Consider the following 25,657-nt stretch of genomic DNA (forward strand, 5'->3'; position numbering starts at 1 on the left):
TACATGCCACAAAGGCTTTTTAGACTTAAATATATTATTTTACAAATTTCATGCAACTAAGCCTGTAAATGTTTAAGCTCACAGTAGTTTATTGCAGCTTGAGAAGCACTAATGCGCTCTGATTACATCATGAGTTACACATAAAGGATATCATTACAGGCCAGCTTTTAGCCCTTCCTAAGCATTTGAGTCAAATGCACAAATACTTCACAACAAGCAAGTCAATTTTGCCTTTTATCACCAACTCTACACTGACCCATCTTCCTTCAGTAATTAGTTGGAGAAGGACACAGAGCAGAATATTTTCTGAAATATTGTCTACATTTTTTGACATCTGGAGGAAGGCAGATGCCAAAGACATGTTTAAACAAAGACAGGTTTTTGGAGATGTTAAAAACAAGAGCCTTCTCTAGATCTGGCTGCCTATTGCTGTTACAGAAATATTTTTGTTTTGCTGTTACAGAAATATGCCAAAGAAATGCTGTGAAGTTGAGAAGCTACTGTAAACAATACCAAGGTGAGAAATTGTTTAACAGTCCCTAGAAATAAAGTGTTTTGTGCAACAAGAAAATAACTTGCTCTGCTGGGTCACTGAAGTCAATATGAAGAAACGCAGAGGACAGCAAATAGAGGAGTCCCATCTTTGCACTGTATTTTACCACCCAATTTCTTGAGCTGCCTACTTATCAAAGCTGGGAGCAAAAGCTCTACACAGAATGCACAGACGTCTGCCACCATGTGAAATGATTGCAGCTAGAGCAATGGTAGCAAGTAATTCAGCCCACTAATTTTTAAATAAAACACTTGAGGAGAATCATAATCACCCCCCCTTCACTGGTTTTCAAAAAGGAAACTGGAGTGGCAGGCTGAAGAATGCAGTACTGCATGATAGGAATCTAGTCCCTTAGAAAGATTGTGAGGGGAAAGAAAAAATACCAGTGACTGGCAGTTCATCATTACTCTATTATTTTGACTTCCAATCAAATAGCAAAGGCAGCACAAGAAAAGAGAAATCAAAGTGCTATTGAACATTTAAAAATAAACCTTTAAAAGTATATTTGAGACAGCCCAATCCAATCAGAAGGGAAACTAAAATGACTCCTTGCAGATTTCAAGCTGTTCACACTTTCTTCTCAAAGACTACTCTTCTAAAAGGAGCAAGTTGTTTTATTTTTTATCCTGAGGGATATTTCTCAAAGCCTCAAAGGACAGCTGCTCTACCCATTTCTCTTTCTCCTCCACTGCATTCAATTTCTTGCAAGCTGCCTCCATTTCCATCTTTAATTTAGACCAAGGTAGTAAAAGGAATTAAAACTGCAGGCTTTAATTTTTTTCAAGTCTTGAAATATATAGAGATATAATTCAACTCTTCTATATACAATGCAACCACCTCTAAAGCCCTTAAGGTATATGTTTTTCATTTCAAGCTGCCTTTTCCTCCCTTTCCACACAGGAAAAAAATTTGCCTGAGAATTACTTTAAAAATATTCCATGTGTGTAACTTCAGGCAAATTTTAAGCAAAAAAAACCACCCAAAAAAAAAACAAACCAACTTTTTTCTTTTATAATGAGGAAGAAATACATTTTCTACAAAGACACGGAAAAACTGTTAAAACATTGGAGCAATGGCATTACATAATATTGATCTTATTTCCTCAATGCAAAATGCAAACAGTTGAACTTTATTCATTTATTAAGCTTCTCTGAACTCCATCTATAATCTTTAGGCCTGCAATGGCTTTACTTCTTATAGAAGTTTGTTCAAGCTGCATGAATCAGCAATGCCCACAGTTCTAGAGGTTGGCCTCTTGCTGCACTTAGCATTAGGGGCACTTTAAGTACCTAGAACTGGGTAATCTAGGTAAGTGGCAAGCTAGAGAAAGGAATTTTCACCTGTGTATAGAAAAAGTCCTGATGAAAAGCTACGCTCTTACTGATAAAGAATAGCTTCAAGGTGTTGGACACTTGTCATTGAAGAAAATACAAAAAACTATCACCTTCCAAGATGATAGGATCAATCTTGGGCATTGGGGCAAAATTCACAAACTACCTCCTTGCAGTCTCCTCTAGCCCTAAAACAGTTGAGATGAAGTAATGTTCAACAGCACAGTTTCAAGCACAACGATTGCATCAATTTGGCCAGTGTGTAGGCTTATATTTAAGCAGCATCCCTTTAGCTAATCCTTTAGGTAATGTTTGAAATCCCTCAGTCTTAGTAGGGCACTGAATTTTCAGTTCTTTTGAGTAATTCTCTAAAGATTAGGCTAAAACAACCAAGTGTCTGCTGAGCTACCATCACTAGATCCTGCTCCAGAAGCTATATTTTAATAGCAAAGCCTTGGATACTTAACTCAGGAAAGGTTTCCCACTAAGAACCTTCCTTCAGCCAGATAAGAGCCCAAATCCCAACCCTACCAGGAGCTCCAGCTAAACCGTTTTTATAAGATAAGGTTCTCAAGTTTCTCATATTCTCCCCCTATTTCTCCCTCATTCAACCCTGTGCTTTGATCCTCTCTAAATGTGTTCATTTTTTATCTATTTCAGAAAGGTTTATATTCAAAGAATTTGGCATACAGCTGTAGGGCAGGGTGACTAACAAGAAACTTTGAAACTCTGTCCCTTACAAATGTAGTACAAATTATATAAGTCTGTTCAGAAAAAGACTGAAATACACGTCTTGTGTCCCAGCCCAATGTCCTTTCCCTTTACTATGAGCTAATGATCTGCTATGCTATTTGAAAATATTGCAGTCTTGTAAACAATGATCCATTGAGGCAAATTATAAAATACCAAGCAAAACAGGTCAATCAGTAAGGAGCACTCTGTATACAGCTACAGCTACTATATGTGGGTGAAGTATATTGTAGAAAATGTGATACATCCTCATGCATGAATATGTGGCAAATTTGTGTATATCAGCAAACAGTTAATAAAAACTCACATGCCTCTTCAAACTCTACAAATCCACACCAAAAAATCTGAACTACGAAAGGAAATTAAAAGGTCAAGAACAACAATAAAAGAAGGTTCCTTACCTGGAGTAGTATTAAAGTCTAAAATGCGGTGATGAGACTGCAGCAGGTCAGGATTACTGGATGACAGGGTTCCACTGACAGGTAAAGCAGGAGGAATGTGCTTTGTTTGCCTCAGTCCCACAATACTGTCATCCTGAGACTGGCCAATTCCAATGTCACTGCATCCAGAAAGAAATAAGATCAGGACATACAAACATTCAGAGACTGGCTATACTAGAGGGATTCAATGATGTCTCTATTGCTACATTTTCATACTTTCAATTGTTGATACAGCAATTGCTATTTAGAAGTCAAAGTTCTCCAGACAACAGGACTTGCTTTGTGGACAGTCCACTCAAAGTGACTCAATTTACCTGCTCACATTGCCAGAAGATGCTCACCAGTAAGCTCTGAGGAGTTGCTAGGCTCATTTTTTAACAATTTTGGCCAATATGTTAATTCAAAAGGTGGAACACACCTCATCATTCTTGCATTGGCCCATCACCCAAACTTTCAGTAATACTGCTGTCCCTCCAGTGCTGTTTTCAGGCCTGGACTTCATAGATTTTTTTACCCCATCACAGACCGGATTTGCAACTATATTTGTGATGTTTTGTAGCCATACTATAGAAGATCTTTCAATAGACAGATGAGAGAGGATCATTTAGGTTTCCCACCCTGTATCACTTCTCTGAGTTTCTCATCACTCAGTGTGACTGAAGTGATACCAGGTAAGACTAAGCTAAACCACCACACTTGGGTTCTGTAAGTATCCTCTCCAAAGTACCTGGCAGCTGTAAATAAATTATTCTGTGATGAAGGTGAAGGGTTTTATCCATGAAATTGTGATAGGCAGGGTCCCACAGGAGCTTAGTAGTGCTAGATGGATCAGAGACAGAGCTATAATCATAATAGAGTAGTCACTGATTTGCTTATTGCTTTTGAGTTCATAATAACATGAAGCAGAACACCAGCCACAAGATGTAGAGCTGGAGACTGCCATTGAACTTTAAATATACAAATCAAAACCCTTAATAAAATACTCAGAGGGTGTAAAATGTTGAATAGCAGTCATTATAGAAAGTGAAAAGCATTAAAAATGTGGCAAGCATATGCAAGACCTTTCTAAAAGCCAAGCACATCTAAATCTGTATTTACACATTTAAATAAAGCATAAACCAGAATTTAGACTTCATTGCAAACGTTACAGCTATGTCAGTCTAGTATATTAAACGATGCAACACAAATGACCACTTGTACCCTAATGTTGGGCACCTAAACTTTTGTCTAGTGCTCTATCCATCCTTAGAAAACCTAAACAGAAGTACTAAAAGGCTAGATAATTGCCCTGATAGCTGTAACAGCACCAATATCCTTTTGTGCTTACTGATGAATAACTCTACACAGTGCACTCTTGTACCACTTCTTTAACTGCTATGAATCGAACAGTAGTCTGGAAAGCTAGAACAGTATCTGAGCACTAAAGACACATTTTTAATTATATGGACAAAACCGCTTTTGGGAAGGCAATGTATGGTATCTCTCTGTGTTGTATTTGGGTTTTCTCATTGTTTTGCTTCGAAAAAACAAGATAACTCTGTATTACCAGCACATTTTTATGAATTGTTAACCTCAAGCCATGAGAGTGACAAAACACTCAAGTCCACTGGAAACAGATATAGGATTTTCTCTTAATCAGAAGTTAAGGTGTTAGTCTTTCATAAGTTAAGTGCAGTCTTTCACTACAACCAAAAAATTTGCCAGCAATCAATATCAGGTCCTTCAAGCAGGAACCAGTCCACAATGTAAAAAAAAGAAAGCAGACAAAAAACCCTGCAGCCCTAGTACCTCAAAATGTTTTCTGATTGCTCTAAACTACTATATACCATATTTCATAAATACTGCAAACAACAGTATTTTCTCTAAATTCAAATCAAATTAAGACAGTGTGAATCTTCTATTAATAGTTTCATTTGCATTATGCATTTCTTTTGCAGTTTGCTAGTTTTATATAATCTTATACCTATCCTGTGCATCATGACTGAAGCAGCTTCAGTAAAGTGGATCAACTCTGAAAATGTTAGATTTAAAAGTAAAAAAAAAGTGTCTAAAATCGTGCTCGAGTTTAAGTCTTCATATAAGAAATTGGAATTCATTTACTTTACACTCAGTCTATTTTTAAAACCTAAATTGGAACCTGAGCTCTAACTTATGCAAACAAGTCATGAACCCTAGAAAAATTAGAAAGAAAGAGCAACACTAAAAAATCCAGGTCTCATGATGATCTACTCTTAGGTAAAATATTTTATTATGCCAATGAAAGAAGATTGTGGTTTTACTGAAACAGCATTTCTATCGCTTTATGTATGCATCTGCCATGCAGGGAGACAGCACATTAATTAAGAAATAACTTTCCTGCTGAATGACAAACAGGGTAGATAATGAAATGACAGAAGTATCTGAATGCTTCTTCCCTCAGAACACAAAATCCTGTGCACCCCGCTGCAGGACTGCAGAGAGGAGATACACAGGGGCTGCTGCTTTGTCTGGGATGCTGCACAATGCACCAGGCAGAACTTTGCTAGAGAGGGAGGTGGGGATTGTGTTTAATCCTCTTTTGGACCAACTGAGCCTACAGACCACAAAAGCACTCTGTGTCAGAAAAGTAAACAAAGAGCTCCAGTGGAGATTGTACCTGGAACCCTTTCAGAGATGTCCCACAGACAGTGAAGAGATTTCCCTGTAGGTGCAGAGGAAATGGTGCTGTTTGCTCCATTTGGGAAGTTTTTTAACCTTCTTGAACTCAACAGCAAGACTGAAGGAAAGCATTATCTCCTGCGCAAACTGATTCATCTTTGATACTGATTTATTGTCTCATGAAGCAGACAAGCTCCAAGAGCAACTCCATTATAGTTTAAAGATTGGTTTTGTCTGGGTACATCCTCAAGGCACTGGAGCCTTCTACAGTCTTCATACTCAAAAACGGTGGACAGTTTCACCTCTTAAGCCAGCTGAGTCATTAATTCTTTAAATGACTACTTTAACTAAAGAGTAAATAAGCTTTTTCATTCCTCTTGATTTTCTTATATGCAAAAACATGAAACTAGGTAAAGTCCCTTAATATATACAACACCAGTAATTATAAGGAAGAATGAGATTGATGCTTTTACACAATAGGGGAAAGAAAATCACGAACACTCAAGTCTATAGCTACAAATCTCTACACAGAAACTGTGCAGACACAAACAACCGAATGTCAACAGGCTTTGCAGACAGACTGCTATATATAACACATAAAGTAGAGCTAGCAAAAAGAAAATAAAATAGGTCACGTTTTTCTGAATCTTACCCAAAGAGGTCCCTGTACAGAAAAAGTGTAAATATGAAAGAAAAAAAAGGGGAAAAAAAAAAAAAAAGAAAAATCAATATGAAAATTTTATGCAAATGCTATGAACCATAGTGAAAACCAATGCAGAAAAACAGATCTATGTATGCACAGAGAAACAAACATGCAAGACCAGGTAAATAAAGGAAAATAAGCTAAAGACAAACAACTCAAAAAGAGTTGGATTTACAGATTCTCCTCTATTGAAAGGTCCTGCCATCTATTATTTGGATATAATTTATATTAATTTAATAATTATGTTACTAACATTCTATATATAATGTTTCAGAATAGTTTTCATTTAGTAGGCAATATCTAACATCAGTTAAGCAAACATTTTTAAGTAATAGCAGAATAAAAGCCCTGCACTTTAAGCACAAGTGTCTTTTTTTTAAATTTACATGGAATAGTTTCTTCCTTAGTGGGACACAGGAAAGAAAAATGCAAGACAAAACACTGATCACACAACAACACTCTACAATTCCTTTTCCCACCATCAATACCATTTGCCTTGGCCAAGAACCAGGTTCCCGTAATATCATATAAAATTCACTCTTCTATTGTTGCCAGCAATTTTCAGAACTCTATTTCTAAAATGTGTTCATAGAATAAAAACTATCAGATAGCATATTTAGCTTTCATTAAAAAAAATACAATAAAAAACCACACACAATTCCATCAAAGAACCCAAGTTAAAATTTTAACCCCTCTCTCCCTTACAGCAGTACATCAAATTTCTTATAGACCACTGGAATGTGGCTATTGAAACCATAGCTAATACCAACCCATTGCAAGTAAGCTGCTAGCAGAATTATTCTGAAATAATTTCAGTTAATAGTTCTCTTAAAAGGGATATGACATAAAGAAGTATTTGTGTCATTACTTGATCTATAAGAAAAAAAATGCATTTAAATTTATGTCAGGAGCTGCACTGTTAGCAGTCTATGCTTGTTCAAATATTCAGAATGTTTTTTTCTGGTATTTTTTTCAGATATAAACATGATTGGTATTAATAAATAAAAAAGTATAATCACAAATTATAAGTTCATTAAGAATTCTTACAATTTAATGCAGAAAAATATTTAGGAGGAAATAAACTCACTTGTATGGTTTCTGAGGCAGAATGCTGATTCGAGTCTTGTCAAGTATCTTCTTTAACTTATTTCTTCCCCCAACTGTGTTGGCTTTACTTTTCTTATTTACTTTTTCTAATCCTATTACCTGCTCCACATCAACAGCAAGGTCAGGGATGGAGTAACGACTCGCCTTTTTAATATCACCAATTTTAGGCAGGTGGGGAGCACCATTTCTTTTTTCCTCTGACAACCTTGTTAAGAGTTCTTTAAAAACTGCACAAGACAGAAAAAGGGAGGTAAGAAAAAGGACAAAAATGTAAAATAAAGCTCTGTGCACCAGACCAGTTTAATATTAATATTAATCATTTAAAAAATAGGGTATTCTATCAATTCCACATTAATTTAGTTTTATTAATTAATTAGCTTAATTAATTCAAAAACATTTTTGCTTTTAAAAACTACATTAATTTTCTGTCTTATAAATCAGAAAAACAGTTAATTGGCCCAGCCTAGAAGAGAAATTCACAGGTGCCTACATGGTTACACATATAGTATCAACAGAAGGAATTTGACTTTTTAGTCTAAAGACAAAGGCTTCTGCAGAATAGCGGCATGTATAAAAAGAGCACATTAGACAAAAGTGAGATAGAAAAATAAAAATTAGAAGGAAGTTTTAAACAGAGAAGCAGCAACCAAAGCTTTCAGATGGGCAAAAAATTATTAGCAACAGCATGAAAAAAATCAGAAGGAGAACAGCAACAAAGTAATAAGGAAAATAAAGCAGGAGACTACTGAGACACCTTGGATGTTTGACAGGGCTGCTGCATCCATCTGCCAGAAATACCAAAGAAACACTCATTCTCCCTCAGTTCCCCAGCAAAGAGTCATCTCTGAGGCAGAAATATCTGATAAATTTGTAAATTAGTTCTTCTACTGCAACTTTGAGCCTCAAAAAAAGCCAATATATTTAAATAAATCAAAATAAACTGAACTGGAGAGCAAGTCATGTATTGTGAGTGTTAGAGTAACTCTCCATACAAAATGGAAAAATCCTCTGAACTCTCCATACAAAAATGGAAAAATCCTCTGATGACTTGATTTGTAATAAATGAGAAGAGGTAATTAGAACTAAGGGAATTGTGGAAAAGCATAGGAACAAGGGCAACTAACCAAGGATTAATATTAGGGTCTAGATAGAAAAATTAGAAAAACACTTCTGAAGAAAGGAAGAAATCAGGTTTACTCTATAACATAGTAAAGCAACACATGAGATTCAAACATCCAATGTGAGGAGGACAGTTACAGAACTTGCACATAGCGAAACAATAGCATTCAAGTAAAAAAGCATATACAGATATAGTAAGAAATGTCTCTAACTATTAGAACCAACTGAAATATTAGAATCTTTACTGCAAAGCAAAAAAAACCACAAACAAACAAACAAAAAACCCACAAAACAAACAAAAATAAAAACCCACCACAAAAACCTAAAAACATCCTCAGGAAACAGATTTGACCAGACACTTTTGGGGATAACCTAGGCAAACTAAATCTTCACTTAGTGAAGTGATGTGCTGTGGTAATATTCTGCCCTACTTACTTGTGATGAACAACCTGATCCTGAAAGAGATACTCAAGGAACACATCACTAAATTGTATAAGTAATCCAAGTACCCAGTGGTAAAAAATCAAACCAAAGCTCCAATCTATTAATTATTTATGATGCTAATTGAGGTCCTGAGCTGCTTGAAGACTCTTCCATGTGTATTTAGTTCTTGTTAGAGGGAAATATGTAGAGAACAAATACAGAGGGTAGCAAGAATCTTTTCACCTAGCTGTCAGGAAAGGTTGTAATAGCCTTGAGCTCATTACACTTAGAGTGGGCTGAAAAACTACAAGTAAATTCAGCAGACAGAATAAGACCACTGGTCAACTGAAATGCTTGAAGAGGTTTCTTTCTTGAGAGAGAACTAAACATTATATATACAAGCAGGTTTTTTAAGTTTGAGCTACATAGTCACAATAGTTCCTCTTAATCAAGAAACATATAGATGTGAGAGGGAAGTCACTTCATGTTAAATCCCTACTCTAATCCCTAAACTTTATTTTGCAATTATGAATCAAAGTGTTTTCCTTTTCTAGTCTCTCTAGTACAAAACAGTTTCAAACATAACTATTTTAAACTATAAAAAAATTAATTTTGATCTCTATAAAAAACAAACAATGGAGACAAACTTACCAAATAAATTGGTTTTCACAGTGATAGACAGATGAGTGTTATTTCTAAGGATTTCCATGGCTTTTGTCAACTGAATGTTTTCAAAGTTTTGACCATTCACTTCCAGTATCTAAAATTCAAACAAGTTTGAATGTAGTGAAAAGAAAGGAAACGAAAAAAAAAAAAAACCAAAACAGGGGCAGGGTAATGGAGGGACACATTTTAAATGGCATACCTGGTCTCCACGTTTCAAGCCTGCTTCTGTAGCTTTGCTACCAAAATCTACACTGTCAACAAAGATTCCAAATCCCTTTTCTGACCCTCCCAGCAAGATAAAAGGCAAAGGGGCTTCTCGAGATGGCTTTGTTAAGGTTATCAATCTTCGTTTAGCTTTAGCAGCACAAGCAATATTTAACAGCCTCAAATGTCCACCCATTTTCTAGAAGAGAAAATCATAGTAAGTTATATATAACAACAGCCTAGTTATTCCCTGCTATCCCATGTTGTCAGAAAAAAACCCTCACTCTTACCTCCCTCTCCAAATTGTTCTCAAATTCTTCCAGAAATCGAGTCATAGCAGGATCTCCTTCAAAATCATTGAAGTGATTGTTCACCCACAACAATACTACCCGTGTAACCTGAAAATTCATCAATATTATAAATATATTGCTGGAACACTCAGAACAACACTACTGCCAAGTCCTTTAAAAATACTGGTCATTAAAGGCTCTGTAAATTTGCACTGGAATCTTAAATAATACATACATATATACATACATATATATACACATCCAAATCAAACTTCACTAATATGCAATTATATATCAGGAAAATAGAAAAAATTAAGTATCGAAATTGCTTTCACTTGTATAAGCAATTGTATGCTGTATTTCATAATGAGTGCTACAAGTCAGAAAACGCTGGCTGTATCAACTTTTATTAAGTAAAGAATAGTGCACAAAGGTAGAAGGCAACAAGGTAGATCCATTTCTGACTTATAACAATTTCCTGTTCATGTACATTTCCAAATCTGCTTAGTTCTCCAAGCACAGGATCACAAAGCTTACAATACAGCCTAATATTGGCTCTTGAATCTCCTAAATCTTTAGATGTGCCACCATTAACTTCATTTGGCATTTACCTCTGTAAAAGAGCTACTGTATGTTTAGAGAGGCAGGAAAAAACAAGATATCACAAGAAGCAGGAAAGAGGTTTTAACAGCAAAAACAGTAATCACTTTCCTTAGAGCCAATCTTTCAATTTACTCCTCCTTTTTTCCCTCCACTGACTACTCCCCCCAAGTAATTATGATGATAGAGCTGAGAAGAATTTTAACTGGTATTTTACAGCTTCTTAGGAAAAAATCTGAAGAAATACTATTAATTAATACTAATGAAGGTAAAGCCACAAAATAAGAGCTATATTTTTTAAAACTATATGCTTTTACTATAATATTCTCTCTTTTAGTATGTGATTTGACCTGGAACATCAGCAGCATTTGTCCTGACAAAACAAAAGTGTTTTGGTGTCTTGAATTAGTATTGATTCATGCTATTTTTAAAAAGATGCTGAACCCAAAAGAATTGTGCCAATTCTAAATTCAATGCTACCTCTAAAAATACAGCTGCATTTCTTCTTTTATGCTGGGAAAGTAAATCAAGTAGGGATAAATCTCTAAACTTTTCAAAACCTAACACTTAAGAACAAAGTCTCATACACATTTTAATCAGTGCTAACCCCTGCCTATTCTTTGTGTCTGCACAAAATCCAACCCTCTGCAGCCCCATGTGCTAGAGGTCTGACACCAGGAATGCAAAACCAATCCCTGCTACCCTTGAAGTTTCTAAGTAATTCTCCTTTTACCCCACAAAGGAAATTAATTCAGAAGAACTGCTGAAATTAATGAACAAACTAACCAAGCACTTCAGAACTCCTCAAGTTCAGATTCTAACTGAAGGCAACTAGCCTGCTCTACATGCTGCAGCTCCCAGCCACAGGAAAATACTTGCGATTTCTGCACCTTTGAAATTGAACTTCATTCCTGTTAAACAGTTTTGATATTTTTCATTACTGCAGATGACACTGGAAGATCCAGACAATGTCTGGTTAAATTTAGGGTAATTGCAGATTATTAAAATTGTCTGGGAAGTTGCAAGCTGTACCACGCAATGTATTTTAAACTACTGCAGTGACAGCTTCACTGTCAATGGTGCTTTTAAAGTTGGGACTTACTCATCTATACCCAGAGGACACTGAGCTGAGAGGAGTTGAATGCTGACTTCCAGAGGAATGCCATTACTTGTGTCACAAATCAGGAAAAGCATTAAAAGAGGATCAAAGCTGTAAAATCAAGTAACGTGCTGCAGGGCAAAATCATTGCTAAGGCTGGATGTCCAGTGTCCCACTCTGAATGCTCCTGAGTACTGATCATACCCAGGAAGTTTTACTCACCCCTTTCACTCCCCTTACTGCCTACCAGCACCCAGTACAAAAGAGCCAAAATCTTCCAGATTCCTTATTCTCTACTTGCTTATCTCCACTTGTCCCAAGCTGTTCTCTGCCTCCTGCCTTTCTGCCAGTGCTGCTGGAGGTCAGAAAAGGCTGGCTATGGAGGCAGCAGAACAAAGAGCTGTTCTGTGTTCAGACTGATACAAGCAACTGTGCTGGCTCATGCTTTTAGAGGCTGAGGGGATTGTCCATTAGAGGACAAGCAACATAACTTTAAAGATGAACTCTAATATTATAGCTCTGAACAATATCAGCTGCAAAGCCTGCCTTCAGTCATATATAAGATCCCTCCTTCAAGGCAAAGCTATACTAACATTTGTGGAAGAAATACCCAGATTTAAATAAAAGCTGAAAACTAAATTTCTCTTTCACTGTACTAATATAAATCCCATGGTTTCAAATTTATAAAAAGAAAAGGGCATCTGGAAACTTTTACAATTTTTTAACATAAGAAAAAGTTGCATACAAGAGAAAATAAATCAATATAATTTGAAACATGATAAAGCCTCAATGGCCAGTATGCCAAAACTGGATGTGCCTTATTCTTCCATCATGGAAATTTTGTTTAGGGAAGAAGATATCTGATTGCTTTCTTGTGTTTGGGTTGGGCTTGGTGGCTTTTTTTAATGCTACATAAAGCACAACAGATTTTTAATAATACGTGAATTTTCTATTCTGTATTTTAAAAAATCCCATTTGCCACATTGAATTAACTAGCATTATGTACAGAAAACATGGAACTTAGTTATATGCTCAAGCTTGGAGACACAATAAAACTCTACTGAATTACATTAAATAAAAATACTATTGAAAAAAACCTTCCTGCAAGCAACTAAGTTGTAAAAAACACAGTAAAGTAAAATGTGGACAATTTACCTTGCATTAGCACAGTAATATTTAAATAAAACAAGGGGAAAATGTCCTTAGTTTTAGCCATATATTCTGCCATTAAAATATGTCACCAGCTATTATTCAATTTAGTCATTTAGTCTTATTCAATTTCGTCATTTTTCTCTAAAGCATATTTTATTCTTATTATCTTATATCTCAATGCAAATGGTAACAATACATGATTTGGAGATTTTTACCTTATCCCTGAGGCTGGGGTCATTGAACCACTCCAACAACTTCTTGCCCACTTCCATTGGGCTGGAAAGAAAGGTCCTATACGTCAACAGGAAGTCTTCTATAAATGTTGGGTCTACCACAGAGTGCTCTTCCACCAAATGCATTGTTAACCTTTCAGCTGTTCCCTATTGAAAGCAAAAAATTTGAAAAAATCATAGTTATTTTCAACACATGCAAATTTGTTTTCTTGTAACATACTGAAGACTCATCACACTAGAAAGAATACTGCCATCCATTAACTGATGAGCTAAGCAAACATAATAGCTTGACAACTGTGTTAAAGAATGTAAAACTATTATGTAATTAATATCTACAAAAATCACCTAGCTGTCAACATACATAATTATTTTTAAAAATCTATAAATGGTAACAGTCCGTTTTCAAATATTTACTTCTACAATATATATCTCAACTGACCCTGGACCTAACTTGCCAAGTTAAGAGGTTTGCAGAACACAGATTTTTTCAAGAGACTCTCTCTTTTCCTTTTACCTTGATGACAATGTGGCCTTTTCTCGTTCCAGTGCGGTCAAGCTCCCTGTGCTCCTTCACCATCACAATCTCCCCTTCCTCTTCCACCTTCTGCATGTTCTTTTCCACTTGATTGAGGATGCGGCAATAATCTTGCTGGGCTATACAAACAAACTGGAAAGAATCATCGCGCACCAATGTTAGAAGGTTAAATCTTCAGAAGAGCTTTTAGACTTAAGGTGTAAGTACTTGATCAACAGACAAGATAAAGTAGCTCCTCAACCTGCAGAGAGTCAAACTTGTTTTTCCTACAGTTCAGCTGGAGCAAACAGATGAACAGACAGGCACAGTACTGCCACTAAAATCCTGCAGTTATAAGAGACCAAGATCCATCAGAGCAATATGATTTAGTACTCCCAGCCATTTTCCTTCAGCTGCTTTGACCTCCCCACTGCTAGAGATGAAGCCCAACTCTTCTGTGGTGTTCAGAAGAGTTAAGTGAAAACTCAGCTTTTATTTTTTGTGCCTATTGTTTTGGTAAATAATCTTTTTATAGCAATTTTATTGAAGTCAATTTGTAAGAAAAATAACATTTATTCAATTAATTAGTGCAGACACAAAGAAAGAAATTACTTCTTGGCTTAAAGCATACCACAGGAAAATTATTTTCTACAATCATCAATTCAGCCAAGAATAAGTGCAAGAATAAATATCTTAGGAATGCTCCTAATACCTATACTATGCAAATATAATTAAGACCAACCATTACAAATTAGAAAAAGATTACATTATACACAAATTGTTATATGTTTGTCTCTTTTGGGGAGCAAGATTAAACTGCCTTATTATGTGAATTTAGGTATTTAAATGAGAGGAACAGTGTTTCTTATAATTGAAAAGTTATTAAATCCTCACGTACATACTTAGGACAAGAGCCCAAGAATGAGAGACACTACTTTAAATTCACTTATACACCATTTTTCCAGCAGCTAGTAGTAGCTGAAACAGAAGTCCCACAATTTGGATTTGTTGAAAACATTACCCTAATGAGAAACCATTTATGCACATTTTGGAAGTTAGATGGGCAACCTAAACCAGGTGACTCTATTAACACATTTTCACCCCTCTCAAATGTCATCTACTTCAAGCTAATTAGCCATCAGGACCAATCAAAATGCTTCATTCACCCATGGCTCTGCTATTTTTTTCTGGACAGGAATAAGCAAATAGCAATCACATAACCAGATTCAGCCAGTAGTTTTATGCTATGAAAAGCATTTTTTTACATCTGACTGCTTGTATTACAGCAAACATCAAGGCTTTTCACTTGAAAGGTCAAATTAGCCAAAATTAGATCTTTCACTCAAACCAAGGAGATAAAGTCTGTATTACTCTGATATTCAGTAGCTGAGTTGAGTAAGGCAGAATAGCTATTAGCTGCAGAAGGAAAGGAGCCTGTCCTGGCTAATGGACCTTGAGGTCCTACTAGGAACATTGGAAGCAATGGATGTATGGCTGGTGGCCCTCACATTCTGGAAAAAGCATGTAGAGAAACATCTTCATGCAAAATAATCATTTAACCAGATAAAGATAACTCCATTTACCAGACTGTGGGTATGCAGGAGCCATTACCCAACTACTGTCCAGGGTTACCCACTAGATATTTTACATATATTAAGTTTAAAATAAAACTGGGTCTCATTATTGAGTTGTACTACACCTATGTGGGTGTGAATTTGCATGTACCACAGACACTCTACCTGGCAGTCATCCACTTTGGTTCTCATCACTCCTTTCATATATTCCTTTTCCATGGTGGGAGAAACACCAAAACTGTTCCCCATGCATAATATCTCTGTTCTTCCATCAGGGTATGTCACCTCCACAGAGCCATTCAAAATGACTGACCAGGAATCCAGCTACAAATCAAACATTGCAGGATACATGAAGACCAAATCACTTAACTTTTTAATACTACACAAATACAACTCTCACAATTGTTATGGAGCAAAAGTTTTTTTTTTTTCACACCTATTGAAAACTTTACAAGCTCACTTTCCTTAATTGTACCAGCTCAAGAAAACTGGGATCTTAAGATCAGCTTTACTATTAAGAGGTAGTGAAAGACAGTGTGGGGGAAAAAAAACCAAACAAACAAAAAAAAAAAAAAAACCCAAAGGAAGTTTTAAAGCAGCAGTTGAACACTGACATGAAGTTTCCAAATGAGCTCAAATAGGCAGAAAGCATTTTGTACACTAGAAAGAATATTTTCTGTTTTATTGCTTAAGAAATGAGTGAGCACTTAAACATAAGCTTTCAGAAAATCCAGAACACAAAGAGTCTTGATTTACCTGAATGTTGCCTTTTTTTTTTCTTTTTTTTTTCTTTTTAAGTAACAAAAGAGTACCTTAACTGTGTGGAATCTGGGATGTTTGGTATAATAGGAGAGTTAAAAGCAACTTCTACTGACCTCTTCCCCATCGTTTAGTACAATAGTTCCTGCTCTCTCCACAACTGCAAATACCATTACAGCACAGAGTTCTCTCCTTACTGACATTGTCATGTTGGCAAAAGCAGGCAATTGATGCATGAATTCCAGTAGTTGTTCTGAAGGAGAAAAAGCCCACTGAGTCGTGCATGTCAAAACAACAAAGCACAGTAAAGATAGTTCTTCAGCAAGATGCCTGAGGCTGCTTAAGCTAAAATGCTGCACAATCGTTTCTGTATACTAATAAATCATGTACAGTGGCCTGTTTTAATTACTGGGTATTTTTTAGACACAGACTGGCTGATCATATCATCTACAGAAACCCTGCAAAGTAAAAGTCAGCATAATGGAAGGCTTGTAATGCAACCAAGAGCTCTGAATACAACCAATGATATCTTTAATACTCCAGTCAGGGCAATAATTTCATTGTGACTAGAACTACATAAAACACAGCAAGACAAATTCCACAAAACTGAGCAAGTTGTTTGCTAAAGCAAACACCTCCTAGTCTAGGCTTAACAGATGATTGTACTAATCATCATTTAGTCATACTTCAATAAAAGAAAAATATCTCCCCCAGTGAAACAGATTAGATAAAAAATTTTGATTCTAGTTTTGCTTTGCTTTCAATGTGTTTACTTGTATGTTAACACAGCAAATTAGTTTGATTAGATGCACATTTATGTTAAGGTTTTAAAGGCTCCAGTGTTTCCAGCAAATGTCAAGTCACAATGTCACAACTGACAATTAAAAATATACTGTGAGAAGCAGTGTTGACATTAATGTTGCCTTTGCCAAGGTACTGTCTGTTTTCCAGTTTCCAATGACATCTCCTTCATAAACCTGTTTTGATATCAATTAGAAGCTGGAACTTGAGATCAAAAGGGCCAGAAAATAATAGGTTTCACCCATATTATATATGTTTTCCTTACTTGTTCACATTATATATATACTTATATAAAAACAGTTATAATAAACACCAAACTTACCAACTACAAAGGCCAATGATTAAAATAAAACAACAAGCTGAAAAATTAAGTTTTTGGAGGTAAAGAAGAACAGGTTCGACAACATTTTACTACATTGCAATACTTACCAATGTCATCATCTGTCCTGTCTATTGGGTCTTTCTCCAAGCAGTCTCTAACAATATCTCTACTCATCAAAGGATCTGATGCCCTCTCAATGTCTTCTTCGTCATCATCATCCTCAGAATCCACTGCTGTCTCTGGCAATCCACTGAGATCCATATCACCAGCTTCACTTTCTGTAGCCTAATTAGTGCATAAACAATTAAAAAACATTCAAATATGTTCTTTAGTGCTGCAGTTTTTCTGGTTAAATGTACAGAGATTAATTCTATAATTTAGCCCGTCACTCAAATTTATTCAATATTTTTATATTGCTTTTTTCTTTATATATCTTTTTAAAACAACTAAAAATTATCAATCCAAACCCACTGTGTTTAAATACAACTTTCAACATTTGTTTCAATCAGTCACACATACAAAGGATTCAACAGACATTACTTAATCTGTGGGTCTTGGGGGGATTGAAGGTTATTACATTTCAAGTAACAATATCTTGGACTGTTAGTTGAATATAATTTTTTTTCAATAAACAGTTTTCATTTGACAATTTCTGTGCTCACCCCAAATTTACATTTTGAGGCACTTAGGAAAGCAACGTAATTTTAAACAGACAGTTTGGGGAAATGAGAACAGCATCAAAATGCTACAGGAATTTTGTTATTTTCTCAGTCGCCTAGAACTGTACTTTTCTTTTACAATTCCAGTTGAACATGGTTAAATGATTTCGTTTGCTGATAGACTGCCTAAGAATTTACAGATGCAGAAAAAAAACGCAAAGTCATTGCTTAAACACCACAGATGGACTACCCAGATCATCTGTCAAACTTAACCTCCTTTAAATTGTATTAAAATTAATGAAAACATAGTCCAGATATAGCTTGAGGTCATTAGTACCACACCTAAAGGTAAATACATTTTAATGACTGAGTTTCAAGATCGAACACTTTAATAAATCCCACAAACATTTGTCTGTCGTGGCTGATACTGCTGCTTTTTCTCAGAAACCTGATTTAATACCACAGCAGCTGCCAAGGCTCAGTTATGACATTTTTTAAGGAAATGCAAGCTTCTAATAAGCAAGCTTTAAGCCATCACTTGAGAAATCCAGTTTCACAGGCCTTAAAGGGATGGTTAGTTTCTGAGACTCTGGGACCACACAATGCATTCACATCAACTTTAAAAATAATACATGGGACAAACACACCTACTAAAGCTTGTTTCATTCATCTATGTCAGACTGGTGAAAAAGACAACCCACAAAACTAGGTCACTCTCTGAACACAGGGAAGGTAAGAGAAATTGCATTGGTAATTTTGTAGAATCATCTCTGCTATTCCTGCCTCCCTATCCGTGGCTGACATCTGTTACTTTAATGCCACTATGCACAGCCACCTCATGAACAGCAGCATATGGCTGGAGATGGATCAGGGGCAGCTAGTGAGAGACTTAAATGCTTCTGTCCTACAGCACAACACAAGCTTTGTAACTGGGCCTTGTTAATATAAAAAAGCATGAGAACAGCATCTATGTAAAATTTGAATTATTCTCACTTTGTGGTTTTCGGTTCGGGTTTTTTTAGTTGCTGTTTCTCGTTTTGGGGGTTTAGTGGCTTTTTTAGTTTTGCTTTTGTCAAGAAAAAATGCTGCTCATTTTTTAACCAGGATAAGGAAAGATGTTACTGGCACAGAAACAAATCCCAAAACATAGCACGGATAGCAGTATTTTTATGAGCAGACTTACTGTGTTTAACATGCACATTCTCTGTGATACATTTAAAACAACTGCTGTAACTACTCTTTCAAAATAGCCTTCATCAAAAGTGACTGGTGGAAAAATTAGTGGTGATAAGTCAGTAGACACACAGCTTATGACACCAATCTGTCAGAATCTGAAGTCTCCAGCAGTGACAATTCCAGTGACAGTGGGACTGATTCACAGTCAATTCTGCAAACCTTCCCATCACTAACAAGTGCCCCTCCTACTGCCCAGATTAAGCTCTTTCAAAAGCACGTTAGCAAGATGAATGCAGAACTCAATTTAGTCACACAATGCTAATATAGATGAGAAACTTCCACCTATTGTACAATATATGATTATTAAAAGATAAGTTATTTTACTGTCTTAAAGCAATTAAAACTGGAAAACTCTTGAAGCTTTATTATCAAGAAGAGTTGATGCTATTTAAAACAAATTCTAACACTGAATTAAATGTAACTTTGGACTCAGAAAACACTTTATAAATACTACTAAAGGCTATGAGATTTCCCAAAGATAATCACTATTTACACTCGCTGTTTCTTTTTTTTTTTTTTTGGACAACTGAAGTTATTGGTGCATGGAAAGCAACCACATCTAACTTCCTATCAAAAACCCAAACCACTGCAACAGAGAAGCTCAGCATTGAATGCAACAATCTACAAAGTAATAAGAAAGTCTGTTAATTTAGGACACCTTTAAAAACACCTTTTGAGGGAAAAAAAAAGCATGTTTTCAAGCAACTTTCTCAAATTGCTATGATCATGCAAAAGATAGCAAAGAAAGACAAATGTAACCATCATGCATGACAAAACAAAACAAAAACCAAACAAGTCTAGCCCCCCACATACCCCAAACAAACAAAAAAACAACCAAAAAACTACGAAAATCTGGAGGGCTCCTATTTGCTATCACAAATAGCTTTTTTAGGTTTAGTAGCAGGATGTATGATGTCAAGTATTGAAAGTCCTCGTGCTGAGACATTAAACTTCATGACTCAACTACTCTGAGTGCTTTTGTACCCGCTTCTGAGTGAGAAAAACCAAACGTGTCAGCACAGGAGCCCTTGGTTACTAAGCAATAGCCTTGCATATGTCTAAGACCAAAGGGGAAGCCCCCATGAGCTCCTTTGGGCATAGGGGATTCCTTATGTACCACAGCCACTGAAAACCCAAACACAAGATGAATATCCAACAGAATTTGTACTATAGTTAGTCCGGAGGCTTACATCTTCTCAGGGCATGTAATCAAGGATGAAATACACCTCAGAATTACCATTCTTGGGTGCATGTTGTACTTTGCTCCTTGGGCAATAAGAGAAATTAATTTCACTTAAATAAATCTGAAAAAATTGCATGCAATAAAAATGCTGGTTGCAGCCTAAAGTACAAAACAATGTCTCTCCATAGTCTGAATACCAACTGTGATAGAAATTTCTCATGTCATCTTTCCAACTGTGGAGAAAAATTTTTAAGCTTCAAAGCAATCTCATAATAGTGACAGCCTAATATTTTACTTGTCACATCACCAACATGAGAGTTAAGAGACTAAGCTAGACATTTTCAAGCCTGAGTTGGAGTAGTATTTCTTATTTGATACCTAAGGAGGATCTGACCAGTTTTAATTAGTGGCTATAAACGTTAATACTGCACCAATAAAAAACTAGTTGCTTCAGCTGCTGAGGATCTTGAAGTCCAAACACACTTCCAAATTTGAATGATAACAGCGAATTAAACAAATACTGTGAAATAACCAGGGTAAAGATGTAAACTAAAAGAAGCCTTGTCTAAGTTCTTAGTCAGCCTTTGGTTCCTTGACTGACATGGGGAAGAAGGGGAGAATTAAGAAAATAAGAATAGCATTCATTCTCCCTAGGTCAGACTGGGGAAATGGTGGACCCTTCTGGTCACTTTAGATCGGCAGGAGAGGAAACTGGCTAACCTCAAGTCTACAGGTCTTTCATTTTTAAGAGACACCATGACAATAAACATGACAAGAGAGGTGATGGACTACATGAACAGCTAAAGATGACTTCTTTTACTGCCTGCCTTCCTCCTCCACCACTGAATTTTTGAGTTTCTTGAGAAAACAGATTAGAAGAGGTTAAGGGCAATCTCTACCTTTACACAACCAAGTAACTCTCACTCCAGTGAAACAACTGCTTCACCACACACACCCCATCCTTACTTAGGAAAAGACAGTGGGAAGACTTGGAGAGCTGCTTATATGACAGGCTCTGTTTTAAGTGGCCATCATGATTTTCTTTTTATAGTGGTTTGGGAAAAAATTCCAACTAATGGTAACAAAGAGAAAAAAACTAGAAAACCTGTAAAAGTGACCACACTAACTACTGATTTCCTAGTATTTTAACCAGAATATTTTTAATTGTTACTTTTTAAACATTTTTTTAAATTTCTTTTTTTAGGAAACATTGTATCATTTTGAAGGCCTAGTTCCCCTTGTAACAAGTCCCCTTGTTATAATTAACCATCTAAATCAAAATCCAAATTCTCCAAACATGCAAGAAAAAAAAAAAACCAACAACAAACAAAAAAAAAAAAAAAACAAAAAAAAACAAAAACAGGGACAAAAAGAAGAAAAAAACCCAAAAACACAAGAAGAGAAGAAACTCCTTGCACAAACCAGAAATATGTTCATTGCCTGGTGCAGTCCTTCAATTCCATGACGCTAACAAAGAAAGAAGCCATGCTCAGCTCAAAAACACCATCTCATCATTACTTTTCAACCACTAATTTTTTAAGCTGATACCAATACAAAACACCAAGAGCACTGGCTCTGCCTGTCTCATTAAATGACTTGCAGAAGTCACATTAGCATCAAATATTCCTTCATGTCATACAGACACATTGGATTCAGTATCTGCACAGAGAGAAATCATGTCTGGGGTTTTGTTTTAAATTAGCTTTTAGCTGACTATGCAAAAGTTTACAATATCAATAAATTAAGATGAAATTCAATCCATGCAACTATGATATATATTTGTTTATTAACTAGTTATCATATGTACTACAATCAACTATAATTATTATATGTACAGAAATCATACATAGTCTAAGGCATTATTTTTTCATACTACATTATTTTTTCATACTACATTGACATGAGTGTAAATGTCCATTAAATACCTTAAAACTCCTCAGTCCAAGATTTTCACAGTGCTCTCCATATTTGTTCTTTCATTATCTACCTCAAAACTGACAACACAACAGCCCACGTGTCACAGAAGTTTTCCTCACTGAAGATAGAAATGTGTAGCAATCCAGACAACCCACCAGGAACAGCATCCCTCCTTATTGCCAATAATTGGCTCCTTCTCAGAATGGAGCAACGTCTGCCAGGACCACAGACATACAGAACATGGACTCTGGAAGGCACAGAGCAGACTAAGAGGATCTACATTTACAGGAGTGATAAGGGCTTCACCGAAAATGCAGAGGTGGCAGTTCATAGGACAATTTACCTCAGCTGTTCCAGCCATTCTGGCATTAGCCAGAGCCCTGTACTTCAGCAGCTGATACAGTCAAAAAGAGCGGCTTTATCTTAAGGTAAAATGTCTTTATTTTACATACAGTGACTGAAGGGCAGGCTGCACAGACTCTCTGGTTTGAGAGACAAAAGACTGGTCCCACTCAGGAAGAGCTGCTGAAAGGCAGACCTTTCTTCTTCTAGGAGCTACCAGATCAGAATCATGAGAAAACAAAGCTGACATCTTGAAAATTTCCAAGCAATACACACATCCTGGGAGGGTCTCAAAAAGGATGTTCCTGGTTTCCTGTACCGACAGAGGTATCTGGGCAGGCACCAGAGGGCACGTAAGCATGGCAGGAAGCCACCAGGCTGAGGACAGGATAAGGTAAAGAAAGGCTGGCAGAGAGCTGAGCCAACACAACAATGCTTCCCAAAACAGGGAGGGGGAATAACACACGTTCATGAGCTTAGATCTCCTCACTCTCCGATCATCTCGTAATATATTTAGCAGGTAGAGGAAGCATTTAGGAGCATATAGGAACAGGTATATGTGTTCATTTAAGAATCCTTAACTAAGCCTAGGAAACAAGAGCAAGCAGCCACACATGAGAAGCAGCAGTGAATGATTTGCTTTGCCAAGTCAAAAAAAAGACAGAAGCAAGGAATTGTCCTTGACAAATACAAGCAATACAAGATCTACTGACATTTAGCATCCCCTTCCTCTCAAGTCACCCTACAGAGTTCGTCACTTGAACTTATTTCCTAAAATAAAAATAACAGTATTTAAGGATCTTACTAATTGGCACCTAATATATTTTTGAAACTTGGGTGGGGTAAACACAAAGGTTGATTTTATTTTGGTAAGTATTTCTTATCCTAAAAGAAGTCCTTTCATGTGCAACGTTTGACAAACAAATTTAGATACTGCATTAATATTTAAAAGGAAGTATTCTCAGTTCAATGCTGAAAGCATCTGAAGATTCAGCTTCATGATTTATTTAAAAAATCTTAAAAGGCCATGAACATATTTTCACTGGAACCAGCTGCTCTTAAGGCTACAGAACTAATACTTACGGCATGCAAAACATTACATATTACCTCAGACTTCAACAGTAATGATCTAAATAACAGTATAATTTTTTTAAACAATTTTTTTTCTATCAACTGCAAGACAAGATGATGATCTTTCTAAACCATTGCTTTCTACATAGCCATAAAGAACACAATTCCACCCCACTGAACAGAAAAACATCATTAAATACAGAAAATAAGAATCAAAGGAACAATGATCATGAACTTTACCTAAGATTTATCAAATTTGAAGAAAAAAAACATAACACATTGATGACTTGGTTATGGTTTACTGTTTTTGAATAAACGCTTGGGAGACAATTGCAAGGCAAACAATTGAGAGAGAATGACTAATTCACTCTCTTGGTTTAAAAAAAATATTTCTCTTTAATCCTTAACTTGGCCCGAGAGGAGTCAAATTACAGCCATTTTATTTTGTTTTGGTTCAGGTTATTTTTTTTTGGCAGTACTTTAACCTAGCCTACCACTGCTACATTACATTCCTTTATGACTGAAACTGAGGCCAGAAATAAATTATTTACCAGAATCTGCAAAATCAAGGCAAATAATACTTGATATCACTAAGTTAAATTCAATAATTTAAGAATCTTATCAGTTTCCACACGTGAATTTACCATTTCATTAATAAACATTCCTTCAAGTATATGTATTAAGACAAAAAGATGAGGGTGCATTCTACAATACATGATCATATTTCTGGATGTAGATATGAACATAGGTTATTATCCTTTCTTTGACATTGTGCAATTACACAGTTCTTGATACATCTGTGCCAAGTCACCTTTAAATGTGGTACTAATTGCAGATTAATTGAGGAAAGTAGATAATGTTTTTAACAATAGGTTATGCATTATGATTGTAAATTCAGTTTAAAATAAGACTAATTCAGTTTAAAATAATACTTCAGTTTAAAATAATACTTAAAGAGTAAATTTTGTCTGTATAAATACTTCAGTATACCATTATCTCTCTCCAAACACCAACCATTATGTTGATTCCAACACTGCAAATGAAATCAGTAGGAGTCATAGACCATTGGCGACTTAGAGAAGTATCTTTCTGAGGTTTCTGCAGTTTTTTATGTTGTTTGTTTGGTTTTTTTTTTAATTGCACAGAAATTCAATGATCTTTTTCACAGTTATGAACGTTTGCTGAAAGTCTGCAAAAAATTTACTTCCAACTTATCTCAAGAATAGCTGTATGGCTGTAACTACATGCCACCTACAGCTGTCTCTAGAGGTACTTGTAATTTTTCTGTTAGAGTGCAAATCTCTGTAATGAAAGGAATGAAAATCTATAGAAGACTAGAAAAACAAAACTGATTTTACATCTTTTGCACTCTCACAATATAAATCTAAATCCTGTCTTCAGAAGAAATTCTGACAAACCTACTTGACTGACATATGCTATGCCTAAAAATGTTCAGCTAATTTGGTAGTTTTGCAAAACTAAACCTTTGCATTATTGTAATTACTGTCTAAATTGAACTATGATATTTTTGTAGTCTATCTTCTCTCACAAAAAGAAGCCTACAAGCTTATTCACCTGAAAGAGACTATATTCTGTGACTATGACCACAGCTGAACTTTTATGTATTTGTAAATATGCTTTTCCTGTTGTTTAAATGGTTACATTTGCAATTTCAGAAGCATTTCAAAAAATATTATTCATCTTCTAATTAACAGTATTTAATGTTGAAGTGGTCTCACTACTTTATGATTATTTTGATAAAAATATATTTTAATTGGATTTGATTCCTTCCTTTCAGATAACAAATCGGTACACTTCCCTACCAGGACAGCTCCTCCTCCAACATTGCAAGAAGCATAAACATCAAGTGAAAAATGCATAATTTCTAATTTTATTTCACTTTAGACTTTTTCCAATTTATACTTAGACTGTGGATCAGTTTCAGAGTCTCTCTAAACTCAAGCTGTCCCCA

The 25,657-nt window shown here is 35.7% G+C and overlaps 1 protein-coding gene across 13 annotated transcripts in view; it reads right to left on the reverse strand.

The window, feature by feature from the left end:
- RAPGEF2 (Rap guanine nucleotide exchange factor 2) overlaps positions 1-25,657 on the reverse strand; it is a 183,625-nt gene that overhangs the window by 19,058 nt on the left and 138,910 nt on the right. For all 13 annotated transcript variants that reach the window (XR_012055660.1, XM_030271433.4, XM_012573430.5 and 10 more), the window contains 10 exons: positions 17,385-17,562; positions 16,271-16,407; positions 15,561-15,719; positions 13,822-13,974; positions 13,290-13,454; positions 10,224-10,331; positions 9,929-10,132; positions 9,715-9,823; positions 7,502-7,748; positions 3,036-3,193 (listed from right to left, as the gene is read on the reverse strand). Coding sequence is in view for 12 of the 13 variants with exons in the window: in XM_030271433.4 (XP_030127293.4) it covers positions 3,036-3,193; positions 7,502-7,748; positions 9,715-9,823; positions 9,929-10,132; positions 10,224-10,331; positions 13,290-13,454; positions 13,822-13,974; positions 15,561-15,719; positions 16,271-16,407; positions 17,385-17,562 (1,618 nt within the window). In the remaining variant the exon portion in view is untranslated. The remainder of the gene's footprint in view (positions 1-3,035; positions 3,194-7,501; positions 7,749-9,714; positions 9,824-9,928; positions 10,133-10,223; positions 10,332-13,289; positions 13,455-13,821; positions 13,975-15,560; positions 15,720-16,270; positions 16,408-17,384; positions 17,563-25,657) is intronic.

Source organism: Taeniopygia guttata, chromosome 4 (genome assembly GCF_048771995.1).
Source record: "Taeniopygia guttata chromosome 4, bTaeGut7.mat, whole genome shotgun sequence".
In the NCBI taxonomy this organism is placed as follows: Eukaryota; Metazoa; Chordata; class Aves; order Passeriformes; family Estrildidae; genus Taeniopygia; species Taeniopygia guttata.